The 15,503-nt window shown below is 48.8% G+C and overlaps 1 protein-coding gene across 19 annotated transcripts in view; it reads left to right on the top strand.

Annotated features, from left to right (window-relative positions):
• PCNT (pericentrin) overlaps positions 1–11,972 on the top strand; it is a 122,527-nt gene extending 110,555 nt beyond the window's left edge. For 14 of the 19 annotated variants that reach the window (XM_072640773.1, XM_072640767.1, XM_072640761.1 and 11 more), the window contains 8 exons: positions 3,816–3,893; positions 4,962–5,132; positions 6,123–6,284; positions 6,617–6,849; positions 7,719–7,795; positions 9,227–9,389; positions 10,624–10,748; positions 11,543–11,972. In XM_072640773.1, the coding sequence (XP_072496874.1) occupies positions 3,816–3,893; positions 4,962–5,132; positions 6,123–6,284; positions 6,617–6,849; positions 7,719–7,795; positions 9,227–9,389; positions 10,624–10,748; positions 11,543–11,595 (1,062 nt within the window). In that variant the 3' untranslated portion in view covers positions 11,596–11,972. The remainder of the gene's footprint in view (positions 1–3,815; positions 3,894–4,961; positions 5,133–6,122; positions 6,285–6,616; positions 6,850–7,718; positions 7,796–9,226; positions 9,390–10,623; positions 10,749–11,542) is intronic. The other 5 variants (XM_072640766.1, XM_072640757.1, XM_072640768.1 and 2 more) reach the window with 3 other exon arrangements.
• Positions 11,973–15,503: the final 3,531 nt, after the last annotated feature.

Genomic DNA, 15,503 nt, shown 5'->3' with positions numbered 1-15,503 from the left:
TTTAACTTTTAGTTTTCCACATTCATTTCCACAAAATTTTTAGTTCCAAATTTTCTCCCCATCTCTCCCCTCCCCCCACCCCATAATGCCTTGCATTCTAATTACCCCTTCCCTCAATATGCCTTCCCTTCTATCACACCTCTCCCTTCCCTTATCCCCATCTTCTTTCTTTTATTATAGGGCAAGATAGATTTCTGTACCCCATTACCTGTGTTTCTTATTTCCCAGCTGTATGCAAAAACAATTCTTAGCATTCATTCCTAATACTTTGAATTCCAACTTCTCTCCCTACCTCCCTCCCCACCCATCCCCACTGAGAAGGCAAGCAATTCAATATAGGCTATAGATGTGTAGTTTTGCAAAAGATTTTCATAATAGTCATGTTGTGTAAGACTATATTTCCCTACATCCTAGCCTGTTCCCCCTTTATTCTATTCCCTCATTTGACCTTGTCCCTTCCCAAAAGTGTTTACTTCTAATGACTCCCTTCTCCCGTTTGCCCTCCCTTCTATCATCCTCCCCACCCCACTTGTCCCCTTCTCCCCTACTTTCCTGTAGTGTAAGATAGATTTTCATACCAAATTGAGTGTGCATGTTATTCCCTTCTTAAGCCATATGTGAAGAGAGTAAACTTCACTTTTCCCCTCTCACCTCCTCCCTTTTCTCCTCCATTGAACAAGATTTTTCTTATCTCTTGTATGAGTGATAATTTGCCCCGTTCCATTTCTCCCTTTCTCCTCCCCATATATTCCTCTCTCACCCCTTAATTTTATTTTTTTATAGATATCATCCCTTCTGAATCAATTCAACCTGTGCTCTGTGTGTGTGTGTGTGTGTGTGTGTGTGTGTGTGTGTATGTGTGTATAATCCCTCTACCTATCCAAAAACTGAGAAAAATCTCAAGAGTTACAAATATTATCTTTCCATGTAGGAATGTAAACAGTTCAGCTTTAGGAAGTCCTTTATGATTTCTCTTTCCTGTTTACCTTTTCATGCTTCTGTTGATTCTTACGTTTGAAAGTCAAATTTTCTCTTCAGTTTCTGGTCTTTTCATCAAGAATGCTTGAAAGTCCTCTATATCATTGAATGATCATTTTTTTCCCTTAAAGTATTATACTGTTTTGCTGGGTAGGTGATTCTTGGTTTTAATCCCAGTTCCTTTGACTTCTGGAATATCCTATTCCAAACCCTTTGATACCTTGATGTAGAAGCTGCCAGATCCTGTGTTATCCTGGTTGTATTTCCACAATACTCAAATTGTTTCTTTCTGGCTGCTTTCAGTATTTTCTGCTTGACCTTGGAACTCTGAAATTTAGCCACGATATTCCTAGGAGTTTCTCTTTTCAGGAGGTGATCGGTAGATTCTTTCAATATTTATTTTGCCCTCTGGTTCTAGAATATCAGGGCAGTTTTCCTTGAAGCCTCTTCTGGGTCCTGTCCCTGCTGCGCCGCACAGCTCACACTGGGCTGCCCTCCACTCTACGCCTGGTGCAGTAGACATTTCCGGGCTGTTTTGGGCTAGAAATCTCTTTCACTCTATCGTTTTGTGGCTTCTGCGGCTCTAGAATTTGTTTACAGTCATTTTTACAGGTATTTTATGGGCTATGTGGGGAAACTTCTACAGGTCTGTCTTTCTGCTCTGCCATCTTGGCTCCGCCCCTATTTCTCTTTATTCTTTTGGTTTTGTTTTATTGCTTCTTGATGTCTCATAGAGACATTAGCTTCCACTTGTCCAATTTTAATTTTTAAAGAATTATTTTCTTCAGTGAGCTGTTGTTACCTCCATTTTCATTTACCCAGTTCTGCTTTTTAAGAAGTTTTCTTCAGTAATTTTTGTACCTCCTTTGCCAAACTGTTGACTCTTTTTTCATGATTTTCTTGCATCACTCATTTGTTTTCCCAATTTTTTGTCTACTTCTCTAATTTTTAAAAATTCTTTTTGAGCTCTTCCAGGAATTCTTTTGGGGCCTCAGATAAATTCACATTTATCTTTGAGGGTTTTGATGTAACAATTTTGACTTTGTTGTTTCCTTCTGAGTTTGTTTTGATCTTCTCTGTCACTATAGTATCTTTCTGTGGTCAGGTCCTGTTTTTCTTGTTTGCTCATTTTTCCAGCCTATTTCTTGACTTTTCACTTTATGTTAAAATTTTGCTTTGCTCTTGATTTGGAGGTGGCACTGTGCCAAGCTTACAGTTTTTTCTGCAAGCTGTTTTCAGGGCTAGTTCTAAGGGTCTATCAGTTTTGAGGTTTTTTTTAAGATGGTATGCTCTAAGGAGAGGTGTGGTCATTGGTCTCCTAGCCCATGCTCCTGGTCTGAGCAGCTAGAAGTACTCTTTTCCACCTTGGAACTGTGACCATCATCTCCCCTTCTGCTGGTGTGCCTCTTCACCCTGGAACTGTGACCCAGAACTGCCTGTGGGCAATGTAATAGACTCTTGCACCTAGTGCCAGCAGTTGTCCCTCCCTGTCTGTGGGCTCAGAGCTCTGGCACATTCAGTCACACACACCCCTCCCCTGGCCCCCCTTCCCCTTCCCCCCCAAGACCTGCTGCTGGCTTGCCCAGCATGACCTGCATTAAACTGTTCTCCTTTCTCATTCCAGTGAGACAGACCTCTCCTGCTGATCTTCTAAGTTGTTTTGGGTAGAAAATTATCTTAACCTGTCCTTTTGTGGGTTCTGCTGCTCCCAGATGCATTTTAACATGTTATTTTAAAGTTGTTTGGAGGGTGATTTAGGGGAGGTCAGGCAAGTCCCTTCCCTCCATCATCCTGAGCCATTTGTGTATCTGCTCTCAGTTTTAATAGAACAAGAGTTCTTGAAGGTGTCTGGGTCCTTGAAGTTTCTGTGATGTGATTCTGGTGAATGTCCCATGTCAGACTTGGATCCGTTCCCCTGTTTTCATCATCTGTTTTCTCTTTGTGTCTTGGTCCTCTGATAAATATGTATTTTCTGATTGGGCCTCTGTTGACTTTTTTTTTGCACCTATCTTTACCAAGCTCTTCCATCTCTGATTCCTGGATTTATTTATACAAGAGTATGATTTCTTGGCATTTGCTGGTACTGTCCCTTTCCCTTCCTTCCTAACATTTCTTTTGAGTAAGGTGTATCCAGAGCTGTCTCCCATTCTGGGCTTTGATGAGAGCCCTGAGGTCCAGCTTGCCTATCTCGCTAGCCAGCTCACTGCTTTTCTCTGTAGATGGTGAGGCTGCAGTTCTGTTGGGTTTTTCCCTTGTACCTTGTCTCTCCTCAGTACTCTTCACTCAGAAACCCTTTGGATTAGTTACAAGAGTGTGGGAGAAAATCACTATACCTCAGCAGCCTCTGGCCAGGCAGCCTCTTATAGATTTCATGCTGTTGGCCAGAAGAAGAATTCCACTCACAGATGCCATCTTCTTAACCAGCTGGGCTCCCTTCAGTGCCCCCCTCCCACATTCAGTGGTTAGTGGTGAAGAAAGCCCCCCCAGTGCTCCTCATGCCCATTTCCTCAGCCATCTTTTGTCAGTCCTTTAGCAATGCTTCTGTTGTTACTGCCCTGTGGCCCCTAGGCAGTGACCCACTGGCGCCTTGTTCCCTTCTCCACCTGCTTTTCTCTCCTGGAAGGACAAACACCAAGGTCAAGGCTCTCTTTTTTGTTTCTCCACATGCTTCGTGGTCCTTTTTTCCTTCTTTCCATGTTCAAAACTCGGGAAGATTGTCTGTTCTTGGTTTTGTCCTGGAGCTTTTCTTGCCCTGGTTTTGGGAATACTGCATTGTCCATGACCCCCAGAGAGTGCAGAGGTGCTCCTCGCACTCTTTATCTTGCCTTCTCTTGTAGGAGGAAGACGTGGCTGCCGTGGAACCACCGCCGGTAGTCACGTGGTTGGGGCAGAAACACAAACCCGGCACCCTCAATGTAGGTCCCTGCACGCCTCTCTCTCTGCTCGGTGGGAACTTCCATCTGGGAGGAACAGGGAGGCGGTTCGGTTGGGGGAGTGGTGGCCCAGGACTGGGAGGGGGCACTTTTGAATTCCTGTCATCTTCCTCCCAGTGCTTGATGTTCATGCCCAGCCCCCAGAGCTAGGCCAAGAAGCTGAAAATGTGCTCCTGCTGCTGAGCCATGCTCTGCTCATTTCCAGGGGCTCTGTGTGATTGGGCTACCTGTGAAGGCTGCCCCCCTCAGCCCTGCCAGCTCTCAGGAGCCTTGGCGCCTTGCTATACAACTATGGTCAAAGGGAACTCTGCACCATGGGACAGAAGGCCAGTCTGAAGTGGGGCCAGCTCTTAACTGTGTACTGAATTGGACATCCAGCACTGTTCTCTTGCCTCTTACAAATGTGGGCTTTTCTCTCAGCCCAGACTTAAAAGAAATTCATGAGTATTCATGCTGACAGTAAGGGAGAAAAAATCTGATACTTTATATTTTTAACCAAATACATGTTGTTAATGTAGTTTTTCTTGAGGAAAACACTTCTTCTCCCCCCACCCCCACCCCACCCAGTGCTGCCCAGGTCAGACTCCCAGATCTCCCCTTTTGGCTGAGAATAACAAGCAAAATCCCCATGTAAGTGAGAGTGACCAGAGTGTTTGTCAGTGCATCCAGGCTTCTGTTCTTGGCCATCTCTCCCTTCTCCCACCCCTCACCCCTCACCACTGGGAGTTGGGGGGGAGAGGAGGAAGGCCAGCAGAGATGTCAGAGGTTCCTTCTCTGGGACTATTCCTGGTTTCTTACCCAAAGTCCTCTTTGAAAGAAGAGGTGGAGAGAAAAACCCCTGGGACAGGTAGTGTGAATTGGGCCAAATCCCTCAGGGTTTGGAGGTGGGAGTCAGATCTGTGGCCTCAGGCTCATTCGCTCAATTATCATCACACTGGCTGTGCCTCAGTCCCTGCCCACCAGTGCCCCCTGGCCTTGGCATCCTTCCTATCATCTGGTTGTTACGGTGCCAGGAGACACCTTGCTACATTGTTCCCTGGTCTTCTCTAGAAAAAAAATGCCCAGGCCCAGATCAGTCTCCTCGATGTGTTGCTGAAGGAAAATGGCTCCCTCACCAAAGCCCTGAGCACCATGACCCAGGAGAAGCTGGAGCTGTGCAGAACCGTCGCCAAGCTGGAAAAGACACTCAAGCACCACCTGCAGAAGGGCTGTGGGCACATTGTACGTCTTGGCTCCCACTTCACTTGGGTCTCTTCCAGAACGGGGCAGGAAGTGGGGAGGGGAAGGGGGCCAAGGGTGACCAGAGAGGCAGAGGGCTGGGATGGTCATCAGCAGGTCTGGCAGTGGCTTTCAGTGGAGGAGAGCCTTTGCTGTTGGCCACAGGAGCTCTGGAAAGATCATTGTTGGACAGTGGATAAAGTGAGGAAGCAGGAACAAAGCCCAGGCAGAGCCAAAGCTCTCTTCCTTGCCCCTGCTGCTGAGTGAGGCACCCGGGTTTGGCACTGATGGAGAAGCAGAGCCAGATCCAGGATGGGCTCAGAAATAGAGGAAGACCTTGTAGTCCCATCTTGGGAAAGAAGGCCGGCCTGCCCTTGGTGAGCCAGAGACAGCTCTGGCATCCTCAGGCCTTGGGTGCCTACAGGCCTGCTCTCTGCCCCAGCAGCCAAGGCTGCTCCTCTACTCTTTGCAACTGGTCCTAGCTCAGTCCTAGTTTTCTGGGTCTAGGTGGCAAAGTGACCTTAGCTGGTTTTCTCAGTAAATGCCCTAGGCAGGCCCCTGCGGGGCTGTCTCTTGGGGAGGCTGGATCACTTTTCTCTGCCTTGACCTGATATTTAACTTAGCAGCTGATTGGTTGAAAAGGAGAGCCCGAGAGAGACTAGGGCTGGGTTGAGGGGAGTCCAGAGAGTTGCTTTTGTATTGGGTCTTGTTTTACAGATATTTGGTGCCTGTCCTTTACCCATTGATAACCTGGGTCTAAATACCCAAGGAGATAAGGCTTCACCCCTGGTCACTTATGCATAGTACAAGGGGTCACAATTTGGGCTTCTTTCTAAAAGACTTGGTGTGTTACATACCTTCATCAGATCACGTGAGAAAATGGTGGCAACTTATCCCTCTCGGTGGGTCTGCAGCCCCCATGCCTGCTATCCAGGGGGCTTCTCCCTCCCCAGTGGTTGAGAATGGGCTGCCTTTTGTCATTTCTGTTTGAAGTACAAATATGTGGACTGCGTTGGCATGTTACAGAAAGCTGACAAGGCCGCCTGGAAACAGCAGAAAATGGCTTTACAAGGCTCGAGGCATGGCGAGTCAGGGATGGTGAAAGCTGCCTTCAAGAGCGAAGCTAGCCATGGAGGGAACACATGTCGCATCAGGGTATGGTGGGACAGAGGGCCTGGGGCCCCACGCTGGGCCAGGGAGCCATACCGGCTACGTGGGAGGAAGACCTTGCACATTGTGGGGCCTATGGGGCACATCCTATCGAGGGTTGGGGTGTGGAAAGATGAGCTAGGCAATCATCCCCGTGGCTTCTCCCAAGACATGGCAGGAGGGTTATCCAGAGGATGCTGTCGGGGCTGCCAGTCGCTTGGTGGAACCAGGGCCAGGCGGGGTACTGGCTGATACCCTGCGTGACAGGGCCAGAACATCTGCAGCCTGAGCACAGTGGCAGTGACCTCACCTCATTCTCACCATCTTTTTCTTTTAAGATGGAAAAGTTATACCTGCATTTCTTACGAGCAGAGAGCTTCCGGAAGGCCCTGGTTTACCAGAAGAGGTACCTCTTGCTGCTGATTGGGGGCTTTCAGGACTCGGAGCAAGAGACCCTCTCCATGATTGCTCATTTGGGAGTGTTCCCTTCCAAGATGGACAAGCGGGCGTTTTCGTCTCGCCCCTTTACCAAGTTCAGGACGGCAGTCAGGGTGGTCATTGCCATATTGAGGTAAATCCCAAAAATGGTGGTCATGCTTTGCCTCACACAGCCTTCCTCAAACCAAACTGCCTCAAACCAGCTCTGTCCTAAGTGGGATACAGGCCCTGTTTCAGCTTTGTGGGGTGTGTCTCTGTGTGTGTGATAATCTGTATGTGTGTGTCTATGTGTGTAATATCTGTGTATTTCTGTGTTTGTGTGCATGTGTATGAAATCTGTGTTATCTGTGTGTGTGTACTGTATGTGTGTGTGAGATCTCCATATCTAATACACATGTGAGTCCTTAGAAACAATGGAGCTGAGATCCCTTCTTTTGAGGGCTTGTTCTGGGAGTATCCACCCTTCAGACAGATGGGGACGGGGCAGGATCAATGTGAATGCTTGGGTGTCTTCCAGAAAATGCTATTTTCTTGAAGGGCTTCTTGTGACCTTTCCTTTAAATCCCAAACCCTAGTTCAGTTAATCTGGGATTCAGGGATTTTCAGTTAGATTAACAAGTCATAGCCCTGAGGTTGAGGGTTAGAAGAGTCCTTTGAGATAGCCTAGTCTGGCCCCTCATTTTATGATTGGAATCGGAGGCCTGGAGCTGTGTTTCTGAAGCCTGCTCTTCTTGGAGCTTCTGGAGGCATGAGGCAAAACTGGTTCCTATATCTGTCATTGAAGTGCATCAAAGGGCCGCCATGTTGAGCCTTGGCTAGTGCCAGGTAATTGAGAAATTAGCAACCATGGAAGAGCCTGTGGCTTGCACCTTGTTTTGGACTCGTGGTATGAGGAGGGCATGAAGGTCATGATCTCTGGGCATCTCCATAGCTCTTTGGATCCCTACTTTCCTTTTTTTTCTTTTCTAGTTTCTAAACTGACTTGTCCCTCTCTCCCCATAGGTTACGCTTTTTGGTGAAAAAGTGGCAGGAGCTAGATCGAAGAGGGACACTTGCTCAGAGCAGTGAGCTTGACTCAGGTGGGTGGGGGCGGGGGCTTGTATCTGTGTTCTTGGGGAATTTACTTCGTTTTAGTGATTTATTAGCATTTGCATCCAAGTGACTCTGGTTCCTGCAGGGGCCTTGATAATCATGGCATCAAGGGTTGATGGGTCCATCACACACTGTGGTGGCATTTTCATCACCCTGACCTTCCCTCGGAGTGCTCTGGGCTGCTTAGCCTGCACTGTAGAGGCTGAGGATGACGCTTTCCCCCAGCCCCCCAGAAGGGACTCCCCAGAGCACAGAGCTGCAGACCCAGTGTTGGAGTCCTTCTACCAAGTCACCTCTCCTCTGTGGCCCCACGGTGCCAAGGGTGCCTTAAGGCTGGCTAGCATCCTGGACTCAGGATTGAATGGGTGTTTATGAAGCACTTTGCATTATAGAGATATAAATGTGAGCAATTAATCCTATTGATCTGGGGTCCAAAACATCTACCTGGGTCTTCAGTAGGCTCAGAACAGACACAGTTGTCAGGCTGCCTCACCCAGTGCTCATGCCAGGGGCTGCTGGCAACCTTCCCCTGTGATCAAGTGTGGATCGGGCAGTGGGGGAGCAGTGTGAGGCGGGGGTCTAGGGGTCTTCCTTCTTCAAGTTCTCCAGTGACTTCTTGGCATTGCCCTTAGCACGCAGAGAGAGTATCAGCCACCATCGGTCAGTAGCCTGGCTGGGTCAAAGTTGAGGCAGGGCTGCTCTCCTCATATCCCATAGCTCCCAGGTGAAGGGTGTGCCAAAAGGGACCCTCTGGTACATGTCCTTCTTCCTCCAGAGGCCCCAGAAGCCCCTGAGGGCTGCGCCCATGATCTGTGACCTCTCCCAGAACACAGGAGGGGCTCTGAGTGGGGCTTCATATACAAGCATGGATAGAGAGGAGAAGGTAGCTGCTATGATCATCCCCATTTTACAGATGAGGAAACTGAGAGGCAGAGAAGGGGAAGTGACCTTCCTTGTCACACAGCTAGGAATTCTCCAAGGGAGGATTTGAACTTTGTTTCCAGCACTCCATCCATTGCCCGACTCTTATTGTTTGGTTCCCCAAAGTCCATTGTCCCCAACCCTGGCACCCTTTGGGGGGGTGAGGGGAGCCTAGAGATGGCTGGATCAGTGGTTCAGTATCTAGCAGGGCCTCCTTGGGGACGGTCATAACTGGCATAGAGGAAGCCCCTTAGTGTTTGCCCCAACAGTTCCCTTCCGTCTTTCCCTCTGTCTGTCCCCTCTGATCCTGAGCATGGCCCCTTTAGGGGGTTGTCCCTTTGAGCTATATGGTTCCGATCAGAGCAGAGCCTGTAGAAGCCATAGAGCCATTCCGGAAAGGAAATTTGACAGGCTTCTGGGGCACGGCCAGCTGCGATGTACGAGGGCCAAGTTCTTGTCTTTACACGTTGTTTATTCTTGCAATCCTTGTCTCCTAGTGCCTGAGGAAGCGATGGAGATTTCAAGACAGCCACCACCACAGCCGCTGTCATCCTCACCGTCACTCCCCGAAACCACCAGCTCCCCTCCCACACAAGATCTCCCTGTGAGCTCTATAAAATCAAGACATTCGCCATCCCCCACCTACCGCGTGTGGGACAGGTGAGGGGAGGTGGGGGCAGGAGTGGGCACATGTCACTCAATGACAGACTCTAATTCTGTATAAAGGACATATGGGATCTTACTTGTCTGAGCACTGTTGCCCTTTCTGTTTGGAAGGAAGGTGGGCTGGCTGCAGACAGAGGACGGGAGCTAGCCACCTCGTGGGGCCAAGTGGGGGTGTGGAGGGCTAATGAGAGAGAAGGCAGTTTATCCTCTTCTTTCCTGAGATGGCATCCTTGCAGTGACTAACAGCTATCTTCACATGTCACTGGCCTCCCTCCTCCCCTCCAGCCTCTAGCAGTCCTTCACAATGACATGACCTGTTCACCTTTCGTATGTGTGCACGCACTCGTTCGTGTATGTATGTGTTCGTGTGTGCATGCTTGCTCATGTGTATGAGGTATGGCTCCTCCATGGGAAACCCTGTAGAAAATAAGACTTTTGTCTGCTCTTATTGAGCACAAAGTAGGCCTTCTGGAGAACTGTGTTCCTGGGCTGCCTGATCTAGAAGCAGGACCATTGAGGCTAGCTCTTAAGAAAATGAAATCCCCACCCAAGTTACTGAAGCAGCTATCCCAAATCACCCCGTTCCCTTGCTGGCAATCCCCCTCCCCAGAGCTCTTCTACACTCTGGACCCTCTTTGTTCCAGTTCACCACATCTCACCACTGTCATTAGGAAATGCCATTTGTAAAAAAAGGGTCTCCAAAATGGGACAGAAAGATTCTTGGCCAGGTGTCTGGGCCCCCAGCCACCTCTGAGCTCTGAGAAGCAGAGCCTCTGAATGAATGGGACTGTGGGAGGGACCTCAGTCCAGGCAGCTTACATGTCCAGACACTATCTCTGGGAGACTTGGAGGTATCTCTGACATGTGACTTGAGCCCCGCTTGCTGCGTCTCTGGCTGGGGAGGTTCCCTTCGTCTGGTTTGGTACCTCTCAGAGGGGAAGTTGGTGGGGGAAGAGCTTTCTTCAGTCCTGGCTCTGGCCAGGGGGAGGCTGGTACTAGGCGGGGAGAGTGGCCTGATGCACTGGGGGCTGAGAAGCAGCCCAGAGGACAAGTCTACATCTGACCATTTGTACATGGCTTCTGGGTCACCTTGTCAGTCCGTGAAGTGGGGGAGAGCATTGCCTCTGCTCAGGCTTTGGAGGAAAGCTGGCGATCAGGGGATGGTAGGCCAGGAGTCGCTTTCCTTGATGGAGGGAAAACTGAACTTGGTTTTGTCTTGTTGTTGAAGAGCCCTCACGTCCCCGAGCTCAAGCGCAGATGTTTATGACAGCTCTCAGGACCCGGAGCACTCATTAACTGAATACATTCATCATTTAGAGGTTATCCAGCAGAGGCTAGGGGGCGTCCAGCCAGGTAAGGCCCACCCATCTGCTGCTTCTAATGTGTTTGCCAACTGTGAACCTAGTCCTTGGGTGCCGTCCATCCAACCAGCACTGGAGGCTTGGAGGCATAAAGCCAGGTGTTTGGGGTTTGCATGAAGAATGTCTAGTGCAGCGGCCCTCAGGCATACTGAGATGAGCTTGTAGGTAACTGCGAGAGAGCATTGTGGGAAGGCCAGTAACCACCACATCCACTAGGCCTGTTGGCTGGCCTTTTCTCCTCTGCCTTCTGTCTTAGAATCACCAAACAGGGGTATGGCCACCAACTGTGGGTCTTTCTAGAAAGGATTAAAGATGGGCCCCAGAAGTCATGGGGATTGTGGGGGGGCATTTTCGGCACTGAAAAAAGGGCAACACAGACATTACTGAATATTAGCAGACCCTGCCTTTTGCCTCAGCCCAGTGGCTATTCTATGCTGGACCAAAGGCCAAAGGCAAGCTTGATGGAAAGAAGACTCAAGGACCCTATTTTCATTTGAAAGTCACTGGTGTATGACATGGCAATTTCTGAGGGTGAAAGTCTGATTCCTCAACATCTTTGTCCCTTCCAATTATTTTAAGGTCATTATTGGGGGTTAAAAGAGTAAATTGGGCATGAGGTCAGGCATGTGAGGGTCAAGCCCTGGCAGGGCATCTGTTGTTGTGGGACATGGCGGGGTGTATCTGGGAGTGGGGCAGCAGCACAAAATTCGTAGGGTTTTGTCAAGGACGGTTGAGTGACTCTTTGCTGATCAGATGCTAATATGACATTATTTCATCTCCATATAGAGCTGAGTTCCAAAAAACCTGGCCATCAGAAGACCAAAAAAATGAACCCCTGAGTGCAGTTCCGTTGCCAGAGGCAGCAGAAGCCAGGATTTCTCAGGTTTTCTCTTTCCTTCTGTGTTCCTCGTCCCTTCCTCTTCTTCTCTCTTTTTTAAAGAAAGCATCTTGGTGCCGCAGCACAGGATTGTGGGAAGACCCTGCTCACATGACATCAGCAGTGCCACTAATTAAAAGTGTTCTAATCTGTGTGCAGTGTCTTTAAACCTTGTGTTGTTGTGTGAGCCTCCTCAGCTGCAGGGCTGCTGCGCCTGCCTGTCCCGGGGCTGCCGGCCCAGATGAAATGTAAACTAAGATGTGTCCTTCTGTTGTGGATTTTTCTAATGTGTATAGCTGGACACCTTGTAAAAAGTCATTAAAGACAAGTGCTGTTTTACACAGGAGTCCTTCTTTCTCTTGGGTGTGTCAGTGGGTCTGTGAGTGCCAGGCTGCAGCCTGTCTGTGCCTGACTATCCTGGGATGCTCAGCCTCAGACAAGGGACTTGTCCTTCTCTCCTGTCTGCCTGGAAGTCCTTCCTTTGGGTTCCTCGTCCTCTGTGGGTGGCTGAGCCTTGCCAATTAGCATTTAGAACTGGGGATCAAAGAAAACCATCTCTGTGTCTATACAAGTGTCCTAAAGTTCAAAGCTGGGGTCATTCCCAAGGGAGGGGCCACTTGCACAACAAGCTGGGCTTTAGGTGAGGCTTGATAGGAGCCAGAGAATCCAGGAGGTGGAAGTGAGGAGAGAGACTTCAAGACAAGGGGAGCTGCCAGGCCAAAGGCACAGATTTGGGAGATGCCTCCTTCCTCCAGGAGATGGGTGGCATTCCTGCTGTGTAGAGGGCATGGACAGAGGATTTCATCACTGGTCCTGGGACCAGCTCCTCTCTTCTCATGGCCTCTTGTCCCCTGTGTCTTCAGCCTGGCCTCAGTGAACTCTGGGTCTAGTCTGCGTCTTGAGCAGGAACCAAGGTTCATTCTATGAGCCCCGGGTGGAAGGCAGTGAAGAGTTGGCGTGATTCTACATTTAAGGTGCTCGGTTTGGTGTCCTCTAATGCGTCAGCTCAGTCCAAGGGGTAGGAGGGGCATTGGGAGAGTTGTCCTGGTACTCTTCCACAAAATATGAGGTGGGGGAAGAACGGGGGCATGCACAATTTTAGATTTACTAGAATGAAATTAGAACATACAGGGCTTCATGTGGGAGGTAAGAGATAGATTGCGTTGGCAGAGGGCCGACCTTGGAAGTCTCTGTTCCGCATCTGTAAAACGACACAGTCAGACCGATGACCATAGGCTGAGTCTGTTACTTTGTGGCCAAAGTCCTTAGCTCCCAGAATGGCAGAGTAGAATGCTGGACTTGAAGGCCCATGTTCAAATTCTCACTCAGACATGAGCTGTGTGACCTTGCCTTGTCTGCCTCAGTTTCCTCATCTGTTTCACAAGTTTTCTCTGAGTCTATGTGGCAGCATTTGTGAAACATTTTGCCAACCTGACAAGCAATTAAATCTTAACTGTTACCATTCTCATGTGGCATGTGCTTGGGGTCCTTGGACAAATCCATACCATGATGATGAAGGAGAGCATTTATTCATATGTGATTGCATTTTATCCTCACATCAACTCTGCAAGGAAGGCATTATGGTTATTCCCATTTTACAGTTGAAAAAATTGAGGCAGATGAAGGTGAAGTGACTTGCCCAGGGTCGCACAGCTAGTGAGCATCTGAAGCTGGATTTGAACTCAGGTCTTCATGACTCCCAAATCCATCCTACTGCTTCCAGTAGACTCACCAGTAGCAGGCAGGCAACTTGCTAATGAACTTTGGTTGGAGTAACTCGTGAAATAAAACTACAAAATGGTCCTCAGTCGATCCAGCTCCTTTAATGTCTGTGGGGACCATGACAGACCAGTCAGCAGCTGTGCTGCAGTTCTCATATTAGCCTTTCCAGTGACTGCATCCCCAAGAACTCCGCCGTGGGAATCCTATCTCTGACCAGCTCAGAATTAAACAAAGGGGAATAATCACCTTTATTCATAAACAGTGAAACACCCAGCCCTGGACCATGGGTGCCTGCACACACGCACACACATACATGTATATGTGCATGTGTTTACACAATGCATACCACACACTCCCACAAGACACATGCTTACACATGTACATTAATACACTCCCACAGTATCCTTACACTCCTACACATGCACACACCTACTATGATGCACAATGCCCACTTACACAAACACAATATGCCTAAATGCATGTGTGGACACACCCACTTGCACATACGTACAGTGCACAATATGTGAACACACCCACTTGTATCCATGTGCACACATGGATGCATGGAACATGTGCAAAGAAACATCTGTTTACATACACTTCACATGCATGCAACACACATGGGCACACACATTTACTTAGACATGTAGACAGACTTCACATCAACATTCACCAGTCCCACCCCCCCCACGCGCGCGCGCGCACACACACACACACACACACACACACACACTTGTACAGTTCACTTGCCCATGCACATGCGATTGGACACATGAACACTTATGCACAAGCCCATTCCCTTACATACATGCATCCACATGCAATGCAGCACACCATTCACTCACACAAATTACACATGCACACACGCATGCCCACACTCAACCACTTATACATGCACATACATGCAACACATCTGAATGCACACATGTGTACACTTTCACAATGCACACATTTTCCAATGTGAGTGTGATAACCCACGAAGCACGTGCACACATACTCACTTAGACATGTACACAAAACTGCAGCAAATATATACTTAACATGCACAATAATTCACTTACTGAATTACACATGCCAACACACTTGAATACACATACACACTTGCACAAACATATCATTGCACAATTTGCAAACTGCTTACACATGCATACACACTCAATGCAGTGCACGTCTGTGTATACATTCACACAATGCATACATACTTGCACCTGATGAATGTACACGTGTGCACACATGCATAACTGAACAGTCACATGCACAGACTCAAATGTGGGCATCTAGTTTGGGTGTGAAGTTTGCCCCGCTGGTCCTTTTGGCGGTCAAGCACTGGGCCAGCCCAGGCCCTGGCCACAAGGAGCTACCACTCTTGGGCAGGGGGTGGGAAGCAGTGAGGTGCTGCTGGAAGGAAGGCAGGATAACAAAGCTTGCCCTCCTCACTCTTCTCAGGTCTCCATGGGGGTGGCTCTTTGGCCCCTTCTCCCCTCCCCTCTTGCTCTCCTTATGCTCTCCTTATCCCCATTTCAGCTTCCTTTTGTGTACTGTCTTCCCCCTTTAGAACTTAGGCTTTTTTACGGCAGGGGCTTAGCTGGAGCCCTGCAAACTTGCTAACGGCTTATGAGCTGACAGGCTGTTCGCCATGACTGTCTGCACCACTTCCACCCACTGATGGCTCCATTTGCTTGGGGTTGTTGCGCTGCTGATTGGGCGGTCCAGTTACAACTGTAATTGCTCACAATTTCAAGTATTTTACCCAATATTTTTTCATCCTCTTTGGAGGTTCCTGTGGTCAGCCTGGAGTTGAACTTTGTGGAGGAAATGAAGAGCTGGAAGGGGGAGCAGAGAGACAACAGGCCAGGGGCTGGTGTAGGTGTTAGAGATCTGTGGATTGGGGGAGGATTAGGCCAGGAGCTGTTTGGCTTCTTTGCACACCAGCACCTTGCGATTTCCTGGACTGTTTAATCATCAGTTGGGTAGATGCTCGGTAGAGGACTTGGGGAAAGACAGGCCTCACACAGCACAAGACACTCAGCAGGTGCCTAATAGATGCTTGTTCTGAGGACTGATTGGCAAGGAAAGGGGAGGAGGAGACAGCATCTGTCCCAAACAACATCTCTGAGCACAGAATGGAAGCCATTTTGGTTTTGTTGA

Source organism: Notamacropus eugenii, chromosome 2 (genome assembly GCF_028372415.1).
Source record: "Notamacropus eugenii isolate mMacEug1 chromosome 2, mMacEug1.pri_v2, whole genome shotgun sequence".
In the NCBI taxonomy this organism is placed as follows: Eukaryota; Metazoa; Chordata; class Mammalia; order Diprotodontia; family Macropodidae; genus Notamacropus; species Notamacropus eugenii.
This window is presented reverse-complemented; position numbering and strand designations above follow the sequence as displayed.